Below are 23,284 nucleotides of genomic sequence, written 5' to 3'. Positions count from 1 at the left end.
TTTAATATAATGAAGTTGATTAAAAAAAAAGGAAAATTTTCTTCATATGTTAATCAAAAACTCACTTATCTTGTTTATTCAATCTATAATAAAACTTGTCTAGTTGTCTCCTTTGATCAAATTCACATGCTTGTTACTTTATGATCCACAATCATCAAATCTGTCCAATGTATGTATTGAAGTTAAATGATAATATACATTATCACAATATAAATGCATTTGTATAGCATAATTGATATTCAACAAGGTGCATATAAAATGCATCGCATCCCTAGGAAATTAAGTAATCTATCGTTGATATTTGACATGTGAATTAGGAGTGTACTCCATCACCAAACCCTCGATATTTACAGTCGATCGATCGACCATCAGTAAAATCTTTACGCACACCATATTTCTTGACGGATCTCATTGACAGATGTCGTCGCTGAAAATTTTGTTTCATGGTAGAAAGATGATAGTTGTCAAACCAACAAAAACCAAAGATGTGATACGTGATTAAGAAATTCTTTTATCCATATTATCACGTGTAGCTTGTAGGTGTAAAATTGTCGCACCTTATAACATCGGGCATGTCACGCCGTGCGACCCCTAACATGCAACTCATTGTGATTTCTATCACACTTAAGGGAATACTTAAACCATTACATAGCTTTACATTAGTCTACAATGTCGTAGTGTCCCTTGTTGTATAGCCCAAAGATGCTTATCATTTATTTATGTTATACATTTAATTTGGAAGGTGTATCTCCCAATATTTTATTTTATGGCAATAATAGTGAGACACGAAAACAATTACTTTAAATAAACAATCAACGGTTTGTTGTGCAATCAATTTAATGTATCTAAATAAGATATCTTCGATATGTTATAGATTTGTGACCACTTTCTTTAAATTTGTTCAAAAGATACTTGTAATTTGTAAACGTTTACTACATGAACCAATTTTCCAACCCAATATATGAATTGTCTGCCCTATATATATGTAGTTACTTAAGGATGTAAAGAATAACAATCCCTTTATAAAGAAAATCTTGCAAATGTCACTAGAAACTAAACTTGGTTTAGAAGACAATCAAGATGAAGAGGCCAATCTGGCCATGATATTTGATCGATACAAGGATAGATTTACAAATTTCCCTAAAGCAAAAGGTTGGATGACTGAAGATCTATACAACTATCAAGGCTTTTGGTACCAGTCGAAGGACGTTGTCTCAGTTGAAACTGTGATGGCTACACAAGACACTTTCGAAGCCCGTCCAAACGACATCTATCTATCCACACTACCAAAATCGGGCACAACATGGCTCAAAGCCCTTGTGTTTGCTATCGTGAACCGAAACATGTACAAAAATAGGCCTATATCATCTCACCCACTACAGACCTCTAACCCTCATGATTGTGTACCTTTTGTTGAGAGTGAAGTGTTAAGAACTAGCCCAACTTATGTTGATGTGCATTCGCCACGTCTCTTTGCTACCCATATGCCTTACACGTCATTACCTCAATCTATTCTTGATTCTGGTTGTCGTATAATTTACATGTGTAGAAACCCTAAAGATGTTTTAGTCTCTTTGTTTCACTTTGCAAATAAGTTGAGAGCGAAATCATCTCATGATTTAATGACATTCGAGGAGGCGTTTGAGATGTTTACAAAAGGTGTTATACCAAATGGACCATATTGGAATCACGTTAAAGGGTACTACAAGGTCGGGTTAGAACAACCAACAAGGATTATGCTCGTTACATACGAGGACATAAAAATGGATACCGAAAATAATTTGAGGCGACTTGCAAAGTTCTTGGGATACCCTTTCACCGAGGAGGAAGAGGCCAAAGGTATAGTGGAAGAGATTGCGAGCTTATGTAGTTTCGAAAACTTAAGCGAAGTTAATAAACATGGGACTTTAAGTATAAGTATACCTAATCATGCTTTCTTTAGAGAAGGAAAGGTTGGTGATTGGCGAAATCATCTTACAACCGAAATGAGTCAAACTTTGGATCAACTTACAAAAGAAAATTTTCTTGGTTTGGATCTCTCACTAAGTGCATATATGTGACATTTGGGTCACATAAGTTTCGTAACTCATCGTTCAAAATAAACGTTTATGGTTTCACTAGTTTTTATCCCCCGTATTACGGGGGTTGTTTTATATTGTTTGTTTTAATATTTATTTATTTTTTTAATATATATTTTTATTATTGTATGAAAGTTAATAATATAATTATGGTTTGATGATAAATTGTTTCACAAATAAATGAGATGTTATAATCCGATTTAAAAGCTATATGGTTTTGATGAGACCTGAGACCTGTTTATTTTTTTTTACTATGAAATTGGTTTTTTAATTATAAATAATATTTATGAAAGTTAATAATATACTTATGATTTGATGAGACCCAAGACCCGTTTATTTTTTTTACTATCAAATTGGTTTTTTAATTTAAATAATATATATATATATATATATATATATATATATATATATATATATATATATATATATCTTTTTTAAAATAAATAAGGTATTATTTTTTATTATATCCTATTTTATAGGATTTTTACACAAATAATTTGCTGATAATAATTTTTAATTTAATGAGATGTTATAACCCGTTTAAGGAATATCTGGGTTTGGTAAGACTCATACCTATGAATTCGGGTCAAATGCATGAGAAGCCTCCATTTAAAAATCAAGCAAATCTGGTGACTCCAAAAAAAGGGGAGCGACCACATCGCGACACGTAGGATTTTTATGTCTTCGTTTATATATATTATATATAGATAGATATTATAGATGATGTCGTTCCAAAATAAATTTGATTTGAATGTAACAAGTCAGTAAATTTCATTATTGTGGTGTGTATGAATACATGCTTTTATTTATGAATTTCCTTAACTAATCTGTTATTATTATTATTATTATTATTATTATTATTATTATTATTATTATTTTGAACGCCCAAAAAATCCTCTAAATGGACAACTGGCTAAATTCACCATATCGGGATATAGCCTTTTGATCGGGGAAAACTCTCACCTAAGACCAATGCCCGTGAACACTCGCCGAAGGCACGAGAATATGGTGAGATAAAACTTTTTCAGTTCAAGGATCCAGTCAGTGAACGTCACCTACTCGTCTAGTCTTCGATCCGTCATCACTCTGATGCCATTGAAACTAAATGTTGAGGGCAGGAATCAAGTCTGGATCACATGAGACACCAAATTTCTTTCTTACCACTTCACCACCAGCTTTTAATCTCTGTCATTACATATGTAAAGAAATATTTTTAAAAAGTTGATATTACTTTATCTTTAAACAATTACTTGTATTCTAAAATGTCAATCCAACTCAAACCCGCCAACGAGACCACAGATATTGTTTTTGTAAACTATGTTTTAGACAAAATTTGTATCATAATTTTCAGAAAAAATAAAATAACAAACATACTGCGTATTGCTATTTAAGAAAAATAAACCCAGACTTGAATTAAACTTTGTAACAAAAAAATTAAAAAAAAATAAATAAATGGTGAGCGGAGGTACTTATTTGTCTTGCACAATTTTCATTTTACTAACACACTTCCTCCACACCCATGGGCTGGCTCACGAGATGCCTCACCACGCCCTGTTCACATAATCGTGGAGTGGTGTTCTATGGGCGTTATGCTTATGTAGTTATGTTGCCTATCTCCTCATGCACAACCTCCTGCTATACATAGCCTTACACCTACACCTTGTAGCTGTTGCTACACGTCCCACAAGCCATCGACAAATAAGGTATCATTATTTTGTCGACTATGCTTATTATTTATCAGGAATACGAAATGCCAAACAAAACCTACCATTCATTTCTCCACCATTTCACAATATTTTGGGTACCTTAGAATCACTAGTGAATGATTGGTTGGCGGTTAACAATTGTTCATATTCTCGCAAAACTTCAACTTCTCTTATTGTGTCACGTAAGGTAACTAGAATCTCCTCGATGATAACGAATTAACAACCTATAAATCCTTGTGACCATGACATTTCATAATCGGAGACTATATTGTTGTATCTTTAACGACAAATAAAGGATCATGATCATCTTTGAAAAAAAACCGTGCCGAAGAGACTTAACCTGTCAAAATCATAACTAAGAAGAAAAACACAAACCGTAAAATTAAAATCGTTAGTAAGTGAAAATTTTTGACCCAAACCAGAATAAAAGAAATAATTATTATTCATTCTCTCAAAATATAATATTAATGGACCTTCGGGTCCGTTAACAGCCCAATTTATTTGCTTCCCAGGCCAACTCATGTGTTGTTTCGTTTTGTAACCTTTGGCCCAGAATCACAAATAACAAAACTAATCCATATATTTATCACATGATATACTTTTGGTTTAACAAGGTTATGGCTAAACAAAGTTTATGTTTGGAATGATAATTAAGTAGTATATTATACTAACAGATGTACAAACAAAATCCTAGGTTAAACCTATCTTCTCTTTGTCAACGCATGAATAAATAAGTCTTATAGTTTCGAGCTCGACTCGTGAGTTGTTTTTTCGAGCTCGGGCTTGACTTGAGGTCTTTTCGTGGACTTACAAGTGCTTGAGCTTGGCTCGTTTCGAAGTATTTTTCGAAAGTTCAAGCTAGGCTCGCTAGTTTTTTTTTCAAGTTCAGGCTCTACTCGTTTAGCCTTTATTAATTAATTTATATATACCGAGAAAATCCTTAAACGAGCCAAAGCTCCGTTTGAACTCTAAAGGTACCTTAAACGAGCCAAAGCTCGACTCGAGCTCGACCGTGTAACATGAAATTGATACATAGAAGCCCAAAAGAGGGAAACTTAAAAATACACAATGTTCAACGAGTCTATACGAGCTTCCTATACAAAGCTTGATAGCTAAACAAGCATGATTTTGAGACTTGGTCACGGCTCGAGCTTGAAAATCCTCGGTCTGTTTGAACTTTTTATCGATTCGAGGTCGAATAGATTTAAGAAACGGTAATTAAACATAAACAGTAAACACGATTGGTTATCACACAAATATAGACCACCTAAATATAAGTTTCATTAAACTCATGAATCAAAACATCTCTACAAATCATAATAATCACAATAGCCCAAAATAAACATCCTTACATATAACACAATTCACTTTCACCTTAACAATTTATGACATCTTACAGTACCAGGAAAATCAACCAACTTGTATGCAACAAGTTCCACTCTTTCATCTTCATTCATCACTTTGAACCCGAAAGACGTCGTCCAAGTACTAACCATCTCCGTCTTTTTCACCGCAGGCAACACAAGCCTCTCAACCCCTAAATCTCCCAGTTTTCGTTCGATCTCACCCATTAACACACTACACATCCCCAATCTTCGGTACCTAAACCTCGTTGCCACAAGTGGGATCTCCGCCACTTTACCGCCATGAACCCGCAATGTAGCCACCTTAATCATCTCGTCGTCCTTCTCCAAGACCGCAGTAAAAAACCCTTTTAAATTCGACCGGCTTGAGCTTCTACCGAATACCAGATCCTCGACTAAATCGTTGTTAGACCATTTATGCTTTATGGGTTGAAAACACTCGTGCATTACGTCTAATGCAACCTTTAATTTACTATAAGTTTCCGTGTACTCGAACGTGTCGAATTCATCCTATCGAGCTTTAATATCCTCCAACTTAAATTTTCGGTGAACGGTATGATCATTTCTCTTGACAGCATTTTTAGCCCTGAGGATATGCGTTCGCTATCCTTCGAGCATAACCAGTTACCATCACCCGACCCGGTTACTAAAAACCCTAACTTTTAAGACAATCCACGTGGAATTTACGGTCACATTGCCCGCATTTAATTTGATTATCACTATCACCGTCACTACCAATATCGCCTTCGTGACATATTCCACAACAACACGAAGGGCAAAACCAGTGATCCGAATCTGGGATTCGACTCAACCCAATGCAGGATAAATGGAAAGAACTCGTGCACGAATCGCATAACACCAGCTCGCCACCATCTAGACAAAACGTGCAAAAATCATCGTTTCTGATCGGTTTTAACGATTTCGTGGGCTTCAAGGTTTTCTTAACACGAACAGCTTTGTTGGTGTGTTGTAACAACGTTTGACAATCTAAAATCGACCTACCATCGTCGAGGAATATGTTGGCAGCCGGCCGACGAATCGTGCTTCCCGCGTGTGCTTCAAATTTACTCAACCAAAAAAACTGATCACAACAATCACATTGAATCCCAGAATCATAAACCCGCCCTTTCGCCAAAACCCGACCGTCTTTCTTGCAATACGACACTCGTGAACCCGATAATATTTATCTTCTCTTCAATTAACAACGAAAGAACGCATCTTCGATTGCGTGTAGATGAACCCGAACCGGCCGGCACCTTTCTAATAAGTTTCTTCGGCTTAAAATAATTCCTTGTGCCACAAGTTTTCGCTACAACAACTTCTTGAACCCTAGAATCCCCAATTTTCTCGTTTTCATTATTTTCGACGAAAAATCCGTCCTTTTGTCGTCGAAAATACGATTCTTCGAAGTCTTCCAGACGAATCATTTTCTTCGGCCGCTTACCAACCAACGGAAAACAATTAATTTTCTTTCCGGGTTTACTCTCGGGTTCTTTAGGGTTTTGGGTTTGAACTGCATGTTTACATGAATCTTTTCCTACAACGCGAATCTTTTTCTTCGGTCGATTATCGTCGGTTTTCTCGGGTTTTTTAGTGTTTTGGGAATGAACCGCATTGAGACATGCGGTTCGTAGGGAACAATAAGTTCTGCCAGCGGGAGAACGATACCGCAGTTCTCTGCGGTCGGGAGTCTTGTGATAGTAGAAGAAAGACCAGCCGAGTGCAGCGAGATGCTTCTTGGCCTTCAAGATTGTTTCTTTAACGTGTGGGTTCTTGATTCGGCCGATATTAACGTCGTCTGAAGCGTACTTGATTATGGCTTCTGGGTTGTGTTCGGGTTGATACTTTACGTAATCTAGAGATAACTCCATTGAAGATTGATTGATGACGGGGTTGAATCTTGGTTCTTGGAGTGATGAGGGTTTAGGGTTTTTGTTAATATGCGTTTAATGTTTGCGAATGATTATTAATAATGATAATATTATATGATATATCATATATGAGTATATGGCGGTGATTTTATCATTAAAGTTCGTTAGTAGTCCCTTAAGTTATCAATATGTAACATTATAAACACTGATGGTTATAACGATTAACTGGAAGAAAAAAGGAAAGTAATCGAATATATGGAAAGCTATCTAGTAATTAAAGAAAGTATATATGAACCAAATGGTGATAGCTACTAATTATTATAGGGTTAATGTTTACCTTCTGATTAACATTAGTGATAAAAACTATATTATTTTGTCAAGGTATGTATGCAGGGTGTTTAAAAAATCAAATTAAGCGACCCATAATTAAATTAAATGATGAAATCAAACAGATATAACTAAATCATACTAAAAAACCAATGAGTCGGTTTAATGATTTTTTATTAATCGACAGTAGCGTGGGTCATTTATGGTTAACATGATTCTATACCTGTCAAAACCGAACATATTATATATAATTTTAATATTATAAATTATGTATATTTTTAATGTTGTGTGATATACAAATGTATATAAAAATGTATTATATGGGTAAAAAATTTTAAACCCAAACAATGCCCAATTATATTGTTTTGAGATATTTTTTTGTTAGACTCAAATTCACGGTAATCAACCCACAACAGACCTATTATATTTTTCATAACCGATTAACCAAAACTGTACAGGCCCACAATATTTTTCAAAACCGATTAACCGAAATCATCATAATGGATCAGTTATGATTATGGTTATGGTTATGACTATGATTTTAGACCAAAACCATTTCAAACCAACTTATACACACCCCTAATATTAATATGCCTCATCATCTCTTTTGTTTTTCCTTTCTAACATACAAATTCAATTTTAAATGGAGATAAATTTACATTGAAAAAGATCATATACAAAAAAACTTATTTTTAAAATGCAAGTATATTTAATATAGATTAATGAGGAGAATCCCAACTAACCGATGGGGTAGTGGTTGGTAAAGTTTTTAAATATATGGGTTTGAAAAGAGGAGGTTTTAAATTCAAATTCAGGATTAAAAAAAATTCTGTCATCCTAAAAACAATAAAACGAGAATCCCAACTTAACCCTAGCTAAGCAATTAATAATACTAATTTAGTTGAACTTTGGGTGGTCGGTTGAGTAGTAGCTCAACTAGGTTTGAGCTCGGCTTGTTTTGACTTATGAGAGCTCGAGCTTAGCTCAATTCAAGTTCGGGCTCAGCTTGAGCTCGATTCGTTTTCTGTTAACTAATTTATATACAATTTTAAGTATCTTTTATATACTTTCAAAAAAAAAACGTTAAAGCGTGCCTAGATTCGGCTCGAGCTCGTGTACTACCTAAAACCAGCCAAAGCTCGACTCAAGCTCGGTAGTCGGTTGTACATCATGAGGTTGTACATCATGAAATTAATACACAAAAGTCCAAAAGAGGCATAACTTAAAAATATATGAGGCTCGTTAAGGCGCGAACTTGGGCTTAAAAAAGCTCGGCGCGTTTCGAGATTTTTTTCAATCCAAGCTCCAAGTAACTCGATCGGTTTATTTGCACCCCTATTCAATATGCAAATTGACCAAAATCAACATTAAAGAAAATTTGATTGAAATCGTAGTCTCTTTCACACCAAATTCAACTTACACTAACAAAAAATTGCAATTGTTTCATATGTATAAAATTAACCACACAAATTAATAATGAAAGATAGACACAACACAAATGACCACTTCAATTAGCAAATTCTGTGTTTTCAAAACTTAAAGAACTCAAATTAATATCCAAAATGAAACCTAATTTAGGGGCGTATGGATAAACCATAAGTTGGGCCTAAATCAACAATACAACTATCAAATACATATCCTATAACTCTATAAATCATTAAATATTTAAAAAAAAACACATCTACCTAGTTATCTAAGCATAAAAAAAGGTGAACATATGGAGAAATCACAACTTACAAATCATTTTGCAACCATTCGTGCAATGAAATCTTCATATTTGATGTTGTGTTCTCCGAATGTTTGTGAGTATATGTTTGAGATCCGATAAGGCTTTTGGTCTGCAGTTATGGAGTTGAGTTAATGTTGCTTAGGGTTCAGAACAAATGGGTGGATGGTAGTGGTCAAGAGTGGGAGGGGATTGGATAGGTTGTGTGGGGCACACATTATTATTACTATTATTATTTTATTTCTTTGAGTTATAGGTGGACCGCTAGGGGCTCTGTCCGTCCGGACTAGTGACCGGCTCGGGCAACCTTTAGCCAATGGGGCCGCGTACGTAGTACCCGGCGTTACTTAGTTGGTCGTTCAAAAAAAAGTAGTTAACACTCAATTTACACAATTAGAATATATTAATTAACATCTAAAAAACACTTTAAAAGGACTATATGTATAATTTAAAAAAAAAGGTGAATGCTAAAGCTGTAATATGGCCCAAGCGCCTTTTTAAAAAAACGCTTGCGAATGCCCACGCATTGAGAGAGGCCGTTTTTGCAAAATGATAAACCTGATGTTGAGTTTTAGCCGATAAATTAGTCCTGATGGCGAAATTCTAATGGGCTAGCCTCTGGTCTAGATGGACCATTTGTTTCTTTATATATGGCCAGTTAGTCCTTAATATCAGTTGGCCTTGGTGGTTAGTTACTCTTAAGCAGTTATTCGTGATGGCTGGTTAGTGATGAATGAGAACTATTAAGTATCGACCATTAGAAACTGAAAAACCTCTCTTTTAGAATCAAGAGATATTCCATCGAAAACGATTCTTATAGACAAACACTTAAAAAGGCAAAGGTGTGAATCTCATTACAAATCTTATCTTTTGGTATTAGGAATGATTACTAAATTAAGGTTTCTTAATCAATAGAATTGTTCCAACATGTGATGACAAACTTTGAACTTACGTTCATCGGTGGTCCTTCGCGCTAATATGTTAGTGAAAGTATTTATTTTGTTGTTTTAGTGTATCCATTGTTATTCATTGGTAATTACAGAGGGTTGGTAATGTGTAATTATATTGTTCTTTTTAATTATTTGTGGGATTCATACTTATTCTTTAGAAAATACTAATGAACATCAACAGTCTTAATATTCAGTTTTCTAGTTGTTATATTTGCCGGCATATTGACTAGCGACATATGTTTCTTCATTCTCCTTTCACATATTCAATGGTCTACTCGTGAATCGGTCATTTGAGTTACCGATCTCTCATTATTCTTGGTCACTTGAAAAGAACATGTGTTCCGAGTTCTTGAAATATAGACTTTCGTTAGATGTATTATTAGTCTCCACTATTATTTTATATATTTTTCTCCAAAGTTTCCCCACCACCTATTGTTTCATATTTTCATTCATTTATCACTTGTACTTATCTGTCGACACCCTCCACCATAGGAACAACATAACTATTGACATTAACATCTTTGTCATCGTTCATTTGATTTAATCAATTTTTTTTTGTCTTGGCTTTATGAATCTCTACTAGGGATGAAATATTGTGTATACCAGTACATGATAGGACATGAACACAAAAATACACGAACACAAAACACGTAACCTCTACACGACACGAAAACTTATCGTTTACATGTTTTCCAAGCACGAACAATGCTAGGTATACACGATAAGATCTTAAGAGACAACTGGAGGGAGACAAGAGATCGGAGATGTGACGATGGTGGCCAGTGCCGCTACAATTGGAGAATTAGAGATGTGAAGGCGTTGACTGGAGAATCATAGATGTGGTTGTGGATAATGAGATATGGAGAGGGAGACTGGAAAATCATAGGCAGGAGGGAGACAACCGGAGATCTGGATGTGCGTCACTATTGTTTGTGATGCCTCTAGAGCCTGGATGCGTCGATGTATTATGGGTGTAAAAATTTAGAGTTAAGTATTTAGGTATATAAAATATTATATTTTTAGTTATAAGAAAATCTAATTAAGTGGTAACGGGTACTTAACAGGTAAACGAGTATTTACTTGTTTACACATGAAAATTAACAAGTCGATTCGTGTTTACCTGTTTAGTAAATGAAATGTGTTAAGACCATACCCGATACATGTTAAGGTCGTGTTGGTTTGTGTCATATTGTCATGTATTCGTGTACGTGTCTAAATTGCTAGATCTAATCTCTACCCTGCTAACAATCATTTTCCATCCAACCTTACGGATTCAACATTTATATCTTGATAGGACACATCACCATTAGAGTTATATATCAAAACGTAATATTCTTCTATATGCCATAACTCCCATAAGTCGCATAAATTGTAAAGGTTTGAACTTTTCATATTGATAAAAGGACTATAGCCAATACCCATGTACCATGCTACAAAAGCCACCCTTATGAGTAACCACCCTAGTGCTTTTACAGGCATTTCCACCGCCTACGATCATGACCTTAATTAGTTCTATAAGGATTGCGTTAAGTTTGTCGGCTCTAGAACATGCACCCTTCAAACACAAGACACAAACCGCCAACTCCGCAATATCGACCACATACATGAAAGTTGATTTTGTGAAACACAGTGTGCTATTAAGATAATAACAAGCTTCACTTGACACATGAACAAAGTGCTAAATATATACGTTCTAACAAACATTATTATAAAACCAAAACGAGACTACCCTATACCAAATTGCTTTAAGCATTACAAAATACCTTCAGTTTATATTTAGTCATTTAAACATGTTGACTAGAGGGTTAAGTACAATTTTAAGCCTCACATTCAGAACTTTGCGTCTAATGGTAAGCTGATGATTCGACTATGTTGTGATCATATATATGTAAATTTAGTTAAACGTAGTAACACCTAAAATCATTATATACCAATTACGTATAACATATTTTAATGAACAACTAGCAGATAAAGGTCGGCTACTCGGGTAGCCCAAACCCACCATCCCATGTTCAGGGAAAACCATTATGTATAACATTAATGTACAAACATCAATGTTCATAAAGCATAATTCAAAAGTCATCATTAGCTAATTAGGACAGATTCATGTCTCGATCATTTAATAGTGTCCAACATGATTGGTATATCCTCATCAAAAGTTATACATACAAATTAACTGGATTCAACAAATTTTCATAAGAACGTCATTTCATCATTATCTATCACGCACAAACCATCAAACTTGTTATAATGAATTTTGCCGGGTACAAATACTTGAAAAGTGCGAAAGTTGAGGATACTGTTAGCTTTAAGAGCTTTATCTTTGTTTTCTTGTGTTTTCTATTTGTCTTAAAACATTTAACCAATAAATTTTTGATACTTCTCAAACAATTCATGATGGTGGATAACATTACATGGAAGTTGTGCAAGTATTCAATTACCTCGACTAGAATGGTGAATAACAAAGTTGAATGGTTAGAGAATAAATGTTGCTACGTTGGTGATAAAGTTAATAAGAAAGAGAAGAGGAGATAATCATGGCAACGTCAGAATTTTTGAGTATCTTGTCGTTCGAATTGAGCCGGGGTGATGTACGATGCCATTCGAAATGTGAAAAAAAAATTACAACCTTTTAAAGTTGTCCGATACAAGTTTTCATATTTGGAAAACGAACCATTAAATCTTTGGTTGAGACGTTGGTAAGAAGGTCTCTTTCGCATAGTTAATATAGTCATCACCTATCCGATATGAACATTCTCTAAGTTAATAAACCATTAACAAAGAATATCAAAATTCATAGGAAATCATATTTTTTCTCTTATACATTTAAGATCATGTTTGTCAAGTGGGTTTGGTTCAAACCATCCATCAAACACTTGATGTGATATAAACAAGCCTAATTAGTTCAATAACCATTAGCAAAAAGTATCAAAATTCACAAGAAATCATGTTCCTATATAGCAAGAAACCAAGATCATGAAATTAAATGAACAAATTAATCCATCTCTCAACGTAAATATAAGCCCAAATCCCGATGAAACATCTCCATGCTATTCCAAAATCACAAAAAGGAGATTTTTGGAAGGCTTGAATTTGTGACGCAAGATATAATACAAAGAGATATACAAACTACATCAATGTTGATATTGATACTCTGGGTACCATTTAGTATATGATATGGGGCACATAAAACATTTAATATACAAGAAATTTTCAAAAATAGTGGCGGATTTTAAAAAAAAGTTGAGGGGTGGCATGAACTGAAAAATTTGGTTCAAGGGTAGCCAATGCATAACATGAAGAAAACAAAAAATTTACACTAAAAATGTACCTCGCCAAGAAAATACCATTAACCTATGCTAAATCCGTTCATGTTCAAAAAGATTACGGTCCCGGGTCCCTGACCCACATAATATGAGTCCGCCCCTTAATTGTTTCACAATGAAGGAGAACCAAATTGAAGATTTTTGGATTATGTGAGGATCAAACTAAGCATGTTTGACTTGAGTTAAATATTTTGATGGTAAAACTAGATATATCGGGTTAGTCGTTGAAAGTTCAAACCTTTATTATTGCCTATTATATTATTATCCTCAATGAAGTGAGATGGGGTTTTGATTGATCAAATATAAGGAGAGCTACATGTATGAGGGAGAATAACAATGAAAGACTTTGGGTTATCAAATTGTTAACGGAGATGGAAGACAAGTCAATAAATTCTCTCAATTTTATCCATAGGAATTATGGTTATAGTAGGAAACACGTTTTTTGAAAGTATAATAATGATGTCAATGTATATTTTGTGTGGTTTAATTTGATCCTAAACTAAAATAAAAAAGTTGTGTCCTGAAGTTGGGTCATAAAACATGGTTGTTATTGGGTGTGTTCGATCCAATTAATTTCACCATATATAAGTTTATAAACTAAGACAATATAAAAAATCGAATTTATAATCTCATTATATAAAAATAATAAACTATAAATATGTCACATTTTCCGATCGCTCTCTAAACTTGTGACTTGGCATGATAAGTAACAAAAATCAACACAAATACAGTCTAATCTTCAATATTTTGGATTATGCGGATTTTCAAAGAGACGTGTTTTGTATGGTTTATACTTTTAGTACTCATCGGCTACTAATGTAGTACATCACGTACAACGATATATCAAGCATGATTGACCAAATTGGATAATGCATGTGGAACAGTGGGAGGAATATATTCGTAAAATTACCCATGTTTAGAATATATTGGTTGGCGAAAACACCCCTATTTATATGGATACAATATGTAATAAACGTAACAAACCAAAAAAATAGTAATTAATGAAATTAAAAAAAATAATACCTATTCCTATTAAGAAACCCAAGAATAATTGTAATTACGAGTGAAATAAAAAATGGATTCTTTGTGACGATCCGCATTAGCAAAAGTGTGTCGTAATTCGCCATGAATATGTCAAAATCGGGTTGTAAAAGTAGGTTTAGAAGACCAAGTAATCGCTATAAGGTATAGTGCAGATGCGGCTCTTTTTAAGTACGCCTAATTACTTGGAATTGAACTAGGGCCGATCTTGATTTAATACTGAAGAATGAATATCATTTTTTTAGACAATTATTATCAACTTTAAGAATACTTAAGTATTTAAGAATGCATTTTTTTTATTTATATTGATATTCATGTATTTTGTTATGAATGTTAATAAACTTATGTTATTTGACTTATATATAATTTCTCAAAAAATAATTTACCATGTCTGAATATCCCCGAGTACTCCCCATCTAGAATGAGTACTTGTAACTCTCTGTCAACCGATTTGCGAGCATCTAACTACTTCTGAAATCATAGTCAAAATAATGCCGTGAAGGCATGGATCAACTCTTTCTTCTTTCTTTAATTAATGCCCATATATATGAAAATTGGCAAGAAATATTTAACCACTTAAAAAGGATAGCCACATTAGTGCAGATGGGACACAAAAAATAAGGCATGTTAATCCCCCGGTCTACCTAAAAAACCTAAATTGGACCAGTTGGTATACGATTCAACAAAATTTGCCAACCCAAATTGTTCACTTTGATCGGGATTATATCGATTATATAAATTCCAGACGTAGTGCTTTTATCTTAGTTTAAATCATTAAATGACGAGTATGGTGTTTAGGTTCTGAATTAAAATGGCCAATTAATGCAATATTTGTGGGCCATACGTGCCTTAGGGGCATTTTCTACCGGATCACTTTTTTTAGTCAAATACTTGTGTAATGGTTAATGCTCTCTTTCAAGCCATATATGATATTATTGTAGAAATGTTCTTGCCGCTTCATATCCATACTAGTATGAAACCCGCGCGATGCTGCGGCGATAATAATTTGCAGTGTGATACTTGTTTATGTTAGTTTATCAATCATCTTATGATATAATGTATAGTATTTATCCATACATGTTCAAATTATTTTACAAAAGGAGATAAAATTGAGAAAGATTGAAAATAATTTGTGATCATAAAAAACTCTCAAAAAAATTAATAAAAAAACTCATTACTCAAATTTTAAATAAAAACGAAATAAAAGTAAACAAAAAAAACAAAAATGTTCCTCAAGTCTTCCTCACTCTCAAAAAAAAAATGTTGAAAAAAATATCATTGTTTTTTTTTTCGTTATTGATTGTTTTTTTATTGACATTGTGTCTTTTTTCTTGATATTGTGTTATATTACTCAACATCGTGTTATCTTTTTCTTGGCATTATGTTATATTATGTTTTTTTTAGTTTTTATTTATATTTTGAGTTATTATTTTTAACACTTTTATTGAAATATTTTTAGGAGTTTTTTTCGAGGTCATAAATACCTCTCATACTATTTATTTTTGTCTCCCTTTATTAATTAACAGTTTTCCTATACTTATGTTAGTTTTCTTAATCATTTAATATTTTACAAAAGTTTATTAAGTTACTTATTTAATTGGTTCGGTTGATACATGTATGTAGGGTTGTCAATGAGTCGAGCCGAACTAAGCCAAGCTCGAGCTCGACTTCTAATCAAACTTTTGGAGCAATTTTTTTTCGAGCTTTGGGCGAGCCGCGAGGATTTTGGACACCCATAAATGTATATGTCACCAAAAGAATTACAACTTATATCCAAAGTAATATTAATTATAGTTGATTTTATTCTTTATATTTTGTAATTTGAATTATATAAATGGGAAGAGTGGTTTTGTAAATTTTAATTTGATAAAGTAAAACAGAGGGCATCTTTATGCGTTTAAACATTTTATAAGTTCATAATGCATATTTACGTTGTACTTTAATGCTTCATTGACTTGTAAATTATAATCTACATATTGGTGTTGAAAATTTTTTATATTTAAACGTCGACATAAACATGCACGTCATAATATATGTTTTGTTTTTTTTAAACATAATATATTTAAAGATATCGAGGGAAAAATAAATATATAAATTTGTTAAATTATTGCCTAAAGATGAGGGGTTAAATATGCAGCCATTCCTAGATATTACAAAAGTCATATAAAGTTTAAGGGTAATTATTGTAAATATAGTTAGCGAATGTAAATTTATACATAGATTTATAGTTGCATATATAAGTTGTACTTTAATGCTTATTAACTTGTACATTATAATTTACACATTGGTTTGGAAAAAAATTTATATCTAAATGTCGACAAAAATTAGCACGTCGTAATGGTATGTTCAATTTTTTTTAAAACGTAATATATTTAAAGATATATATATGGAAACAAAAACATAAATAAATTTGTCAAGTTTTTGGATAAAGATGAAGGGTTATATGTGTAACTATCTTTAAATATTACAAATGTGATCTAAAGTTCAAGGGTAATTATTGTAACTATGTAAGGGTGATTATTGTAACTATAGATTTAAAATGAAAAGTTACGGTTAGTGGTGAGGGTTGAGTAAAGACATAAATACCCTCAAATTTTAAAAAATATAAGCATTTAAAGTTGTACATATTACATAATTGATTGGACTTCTTAAAATTTAAGAGGTCCTTAACTCACTCTTTATATATAGTAGAGATAATGTCCTGGAGTGGTATATATATATATGGTTTGTGAACTTTATCTGTCCCTATAATGTCTTTATAATATTCTATTTACTGATGGTGTTAATTATATATGTAAAGATATCACTTTATAATGATACTTTCATGTGAAAACCCTTTATAACTACTAAAGTAAGTTCGTCAAACTAAATATGTGCATTAGTTGCCAACCTTATACATGCCGTCATTAGTCGGCAAGGTAAGGCGACAAAACAACAAAAAACCAAAATAATATTGTTCTTTACGTCATGTCTCGTACGTGTCCCACATAAAAGGAAAATAAGATTTTTTGTTGTGAAGTGTGCGAGAAAATCAATTGTTCCAAGTTGCATTTTTTTTTGTTATTATTATATTTTTTTAACTGCCAAGTGCAACTAATTGTTGTGAGACTTTGAACGACTTATCACGACTTATCACATGTATACAATCCATCTTACGCAACTTCGAATCTCCTTTATATGGATGCCGCCCATATTTGCCATTAGTTGAGATTCGATCTTGAGCACAACCTCATGAGAAACCCCCTGACCACCCATAATAAAATGGAAATGGTTGTTCATGTTCCAAGTTGCAACTTAACAACGAGCATAATACGTACTTTAAATGTAGTTGTTAAAGATGATCCAAAAGATTATATTCTTGTATTTATGTCACCTCGCATGTCATTTCTTGGATGGGGTCATATTTTCAAATTCGATTGCAGTGGTTTGGACATAAATTCATAATACCACTAGAATAGGATAAGTCGGAAAGTAGAGACATACCACTACAATCGGATAGGCCGGAAAACAATCAGAGACGACTTGAATCTTATTGAGCCATTTAAATTATGAAAATACGAGTTTGAATAAAAGATGAATATTATTAGTGGTGTATAATTTGGCTGTGTGAAAAAAGTTGGATTTTACTGAGATATTATGAATGCTTTATTTGTAGTGTTTAGCTGTAAATGGTTTTTGTTGAAAAAAAAAGGGTTAATTCTTATCGGTCAAGAAGTAAACCGGTTAACAAAGGGCCGTATTTGGGTTGACTCACAGTTCAAATTGATCGTATACGGTTGATCTGTCATATTATGGTTTTTCCACCCCCAAATGGAAACGAAAAGACACTATCCCAAGTGGAAACGAAAGAGAGGGGTCAGAAAAGACCGATTAAATAACTGAAGATCATGCTTCAGTTTCAGTTATACCTCGTTTCAAAACTGAATCACACCAAACTGAACATGAACAAGACTTGTTTCAACGTTTGCTATTGGATTTATGGTCCAATATGATTTTTAAAGTCGGAAAACCAATATTTCGGTTTTGATTTGTTTTAAGCTCAATACTGTCTCAGACATACCTCATGTACTTCCCGAGTAGATGTTATACACAATAGTTTATGACTTGTTTTTTCTATATATAGTAAAACAATATTTGTTGAAACTAGAATTAAGCTAAACAGGTTGTCAATTCTCAAAGAACGTTACTTAAGCTTTGAGCCAGGTGCCCACACGACTTATGGACATGAATGCAAATTTGACCACGTAAGCTTATAATTCTAAATATCATAACAATATTATATTATTTGGTTTTGGAAATGATATACTTGTGATAACGATTTGTTTGACCAATTACGGACTCAAATCGTGTTTGGAATAAGCTTAGAGCATTCACAATAGGTTACACGTCCCAATGTCCAAGTTCATGTGACAACCTGTAGACACTATGGAGAATTAAAGATCGTTGTAAGTTCGAACTTGCTGCAAACTTGGAGTATGGGTCCTTCTATCTCTCTTACACACCCATATCATACAATATTACACATATGCATACAAATTTAATATTTTTTAATAAGGTTTGTCAAGTTTTGTTGTTGTGAAAGAAAGTGGGTTTTTCAGAAAAGTTTTAAATATGATGTGGCGATGATGTAGCGGTCCGTACGAGTTTGTTGTTGTGGATGCTCTTACCAAATAATATTAGAGTTGGCGATTTCAAACACGACACAATATTAAATAGGTTATGTATCCATTACTAACAAATTACGTGTTTTATTAAATAGTATAATCCGAATACAACACATTTAATATATTAAAAGGTTAATAAAAAACTGGTTAACTTATTAACTTGTAAGTATTTTATTTTAGTACATATACAGATGTTAAGATGAAAATTTAAAAAGTGGTAATGTTTAAATTTGAATTTCTAAAGTTTTTATTATATTTTAACTTTTTATTTACAAAGGTGAAATAAGTTTAATTTCCACTTAGAAATCTTCAGTACGTACCACTTAATTTCTTAAAAATTCGTGGATTAGTTTTAAGTGTATTTTCCAATTCTCTCTTTGTTCATTTATTGTAATTCTGAGCTAAATATGTAAACATGTGTTTGTTAATTGTGGAGGTATAAACGAGCAGTTAAAAAGACAAATCATAAACATGTTTCATTTGAGCGGTGTAATCAATTTATTTTTTCTTTTTATTTGTTGCGTCACTATATATTACTCATATTCACAAATGTTACTATATCTTACTCATATTCACAAATGAACAACATATCAAACCAAACCAAACCAAACCAAAACACAAGCTCAACACAACACGATTTTAAGTTTATATGATGAAATGATATAAATACAAATATGGGTTGCGTAAACACTTCAACCCACACATACATGCATGCAATATGTTGTAGCACATAAAATAAACTTTTTAAGTTTAGGAAGACAAATTACAGGTAAAATAATATCTTTACACTTCATAGTTCATGTATATCTTCTTCCTTACAATAATCATCTACTGATGTGAGCAATAAACGACTGAAGCTGCAACCAAGAATCCCCATCTTCCTTCACCGATTCCCTTACACCGCCGCCTATCTCCACCGCCCTCCTCCGTATCTCCTCCCCTTCCTTCGTCGCCATCAATATCCTCACCGCCTTTTCGACATCTTCCGCCACCACCATCTCATCTCTCCACTTCCAATCTCTAACCGACACTCCAACTTTGAGAATATTGGTAATAAGCACCGAGTTAGTCGGCTGATCCGAATGCATGGGCCAAGCCACAATTGGCACACCCATTGATATACTCCCCATACACGAGTTCCATCCACAGTGACTCATGAACCCGCCTGTGGCCCTGTGGGCCAAGATTTCTAGCTGTGGGGCCCATTCTCGAACCACTAACCCTCTCCCTTTGATTCGTTCTTCGTATCCTTTTGGCAATTCGACCGTAATGTATTCGTCAAAAACATCACCTTTATCGGCATCTCTTAGTGCCCATATGAACTTTTGATCGCTAGTTTCTAACCCGATCGCGATCTCAGTGATTTGTTCTTTGGTGAGTGATGTTGTTGTCCCGAAAGAACCGTATTTGGTTCTTGTGTATCTAGCCATTTAAGACACTTGTACCCTATAGGAAACATATAATCATGGTGTAATAATCATTGTAATCATATAATAACATGTTGGTACTTTTAGGTGTAGAAAATGAAGATTTAATTTTTCATACTTCAAAAAAATAACCAATCTTAACTTTTAGGTGTCACGTCTAGAGACTAGTTATCCAACACAAACTGTAATTTATCTGATCTCTCGATCTCTCAGTAGCAAAGGTAATAATTGGTTACGAAAAAAAATAGTACTACCTTTCTCTCCTTTTGTGGTCCTTTTAATGTCTACGGGGTTAAAAGGACCAAGAGCCCACAACGTCTTGTTTTGATTTCTCTCTTCATTTTCAAGTAGATCTAACATGGGTTGCTCCATGATTCTACACGAGTTGTAGATGCGACCGGAGTTTAGTTTTGCGTAATCATGTTGCATAGACGTGAACTTCTTGAACTCGGCTGTGAAACAATCCTCGAACGACAAGTGGTCATTTGTTAATACTACCGAATCAGTTATGTTGTCAAATTGTTTACGAATGTTTCTCAAAGTATACAACGATATAGTAAAAGCCGATACACTATGAAAAGTATAGGATTCGGCGTTTGGAATGGATACAAAGTCTTGGATGACCGAGCCCATGAGTGAGTCATGGATGATCACAAGGCGGCGTGTGGTGGCCGAGAGTTTACGGAGGAAGGACGCCACCGGGTTGCGTAGTTGGGTGGTGGCTTCACATAAAGGTTGGAGGTGTGAAGGGAATTTGATGGTGGAATTAGGGTTTGGTTTTGGAGACACAAAGTTAGGTGTTTGTAGTTCATGGAAATGAATAGTGGCAACCTTGAGTGGGTCCCACCCTTGAACCCGGAGTTTCGCTTGGCGGCAGTGGGTGGTGGTGCTGATGAAGTGAACGGGGACGTTGCGGTCAGAGACGAGGCGGGAGAGGTGGAGGAGCTGGTTCAAGTGGCCTTGTAATGGAAGTGGAACCATCACCACGGCTGCTGGAAAGGTTGGCTCGTTGTTTCTAGCATGGGCCATTTTAGTTATGTGCGGAATAAGTATTGTGTCTTATTGTCTTTGGTTTGTAGAATTGTAGGGTATTTTATATAATGGATTAATAACGTTTTATGCATGGTGATGCAATATTGAATAATTGGTGATTGGTGATGTGTGTTTGACCAACGTAGGTTAGTTGTGGATACGTACTATTAACATGTTTTTATTCCTCTTTAAACATATCCCTTCTAGATAATTTTTCTAAGCAATTCAAATTATTTTACTTTTATTTTAAATTTTTTTTTTCAAATTTCACCATGATTTATATTTTAACAATTTCTACGTTATCACAATTATTTATTTATGTTTTTTACAAAAGTTCATTAATTCTGAAATACATTGAAACGTTAAAAATTTTAAAAATCTCAATTTTCAATCATTTATAAGCTTACAAAAAGATAATTAAAAACTTATAAATAAAACTAAATAACTAAAAACTTTATTTCTTACATAAAAGTTTGTAGTTTACGTACATTGACAAAACACCAAGCTAATAGTTCATGTCTTACTTCTGTGGCATTATTTATCCACGTACGTGTTATATATATATTTGTTATATTATAATCAGGTTATAAGTTTAAATGTGTCCAAATAACAAGCACCCATCTTGTTACACTTAAATATCTAACTTTTAGTAATTTAGGTGGGTGAAAATAACCCAAATGTAAAAGATTGATATGTGAAGTACTATATTAAAGCGGGTTTGGGACTTTTGACCCTTTTAAATAAAAGTTTGACATTTAAGTAATGACCGAACCCACATCAATACCTTTAATACATTAAACTTTAAGTTTAAATGAGTCAAAATGAACCAAGCCTACTTTAATATATTTAAAATACCCCACTTTTAGTTTAAATGGGTCAAGATGGCTCGAGCTCACTTCAAAATGACTAAGTTTTGTATTTAATTATAGAATTTTTTTAGTTTTGTTTCTATTAATGGAGTCCTACTGAAATTCAGCAATAAATTAATATACATTTACATATGTTGTTTTACACATCAGCCGATTCAAACAAAGTAAAATGAAAAGCGAGTTTGGTGATTCATAACGTGTCATAGGTGTAACTCCCGATGTGTCGAGTACATACCCCCTCCACCTCTCACAACAAATGCAACAACTTTAAAACAATTTCAACAGTTATTGGAAGAAATGCGGAAAAAAATGCAACAACGACATGATGAAATTAATGATATTTTACAATGATTTTAAACATTTTGATATGTTATCTTAACTAGAACTAAAGCTGGTTTTTACTTTTTATGATATTTTATAAATTGTCATTGTTATTCGTTGTATGAAAAAAAACATGAAATAATAATAATAATAATATGTTAATTCTTGAACGACTTATAACGATGACATGACATTGCCATAAATATCTAGAAACATTAGACCTAGTGAGCCTATGGCGACGAGAGGTCGTTGCTATAGCTATAAATAAAGTAGTTGATTAATTAATTAAACAAATACGTACTTTTTATTTGAAAAAAGTTTTGTGCGTACAAGTCAACAATATTAACGACTTGTCAATAAGGCCAAGAATATTTAAACATAGCTTTTCTTTAAATTAGTAAATACTATTAACGACAATCTTAAGATGACAACTTCTTGTCGGGATTGGAATAACTATGATGACATCCATCGCAACGACAAAAAGCACATGCATTTCGTACGATCCTTTGGCCCCAAACTACACCGTATAGAGACGACATGTCCTCATCAAATCCGCGACTTTCGTTTTGCAATAAAGTTAAT

The 23,284-nt window shown here is 33.4% G+C and overlaps 2 protein-coding genes and 2 pseudogenes across 2 annotated transcripts; 1 reads left to right on the top strand and 3 right to left on the bottom strand.

Annotated features, from left to right (window-relative positions):
• Positions 1-818: 818 nt before the first annotated feature.
• On the top strand, positions 819-2,060 carry LOC143542790 (cytosolic sulfotransferase 13 pseudogene; annotated as a pseudogene).
• A 1,119-nt stretch (positions 2,061-3,179) lies between these two features.
• On the bottom strand, positions 3,180-5,595 carry LOC143542789 (increased DNA methylation 1-like). The gene is made up of 2 exons (XM_077035294.1): positions 5,182-5,595; positions 3,180-3,263 (listed from the first exon to the last, which is right to left on the bottom strand). The coding sequence occupies exons 1-2, from the start codon at positions 5,593-5,595 to the stop codon at positions 3,180-3,182; spliced, it is 498 nt and encodes a 165-aa protein (XP_076891409.1).
• Positions 5,596-5,803: 208 nt separating this feature from the next.
• On the bottom strand, positions 5,804-7,019 carry LOC143542788 (uncharacterized). Its single transcript, XM_077035293.1, has 2 exons — positions 6,269-7,019; positions 5,804-6,204 (listed from the first exon to the last, which is right to left on the bottom strand). Exons 1-2 carry the CDS (start codon positions 7,017-7,019, stop codon positions 5,804-5,806), a joined length of 1,152 nt encoding a protein of 383 aa, XP_076891408.1.
• Positions 7,020-19,796: 12,777 nt separating this feature from the next.
• Positions 19,797-21,630, bottom strand: LOC143542799 (zeatin O-glucosyltransferase-like; annotated as a pseudogene).
• Positions 21,631-23,284: the final 1,654 nt, after the last annotated feature.

Source organism: Bidens hawaiensis, unplaced genomic scaffold, assembly GCF_021521415.1.
Source record: "Bidens hawaiensis isolate Kalapana, Puna unplaced genomic scaffold, B.hawaiensis_p1.1 tig00012997_1, whole genome shotgun sequence".
Taxonomy (NCBI): Eukaryota; Viridiplantae; Streptophyta; class Magnoliopsida; order Asterales; family Asteraceae; genus Bidens; species Bidens hawaiensis.
The sequence above is the reverse complement of the archived record's forward strand: the minus strand, read 5'-3'. Positions and strand labels throughout refer to the sequence as shown.

Coding starts and splice junctions, on each gene's coding strand:
- LOC143542789 (XM_077035294.1), bottom strand. CDS start 5,595: ATGCACGAGTGTTTTCAACCCATAAAGCATAAATGGTCTAACAACGAT. Junction 3,264..5,181: donor TGGTTGATTTTCCTGGTACT/GTAAGATGTCAT, acceptor ATGTAATGACAG/AGATTAAAAGCTGGTGGTGA.
- LOC143542788 (XM_077035293.1), bottom strand. CDS start 7,019: ATGGAGTTATCTCTAGATTACGTAAAGTATCAACCCGAACACAACCCA. Junction 6,205..6,268: donor GGGTTTTGGCGAAAGGGCGG/GTTTATGATTCT, acceptor GTAAATTTGAAG/CACACGCGGGAAGCACGATT.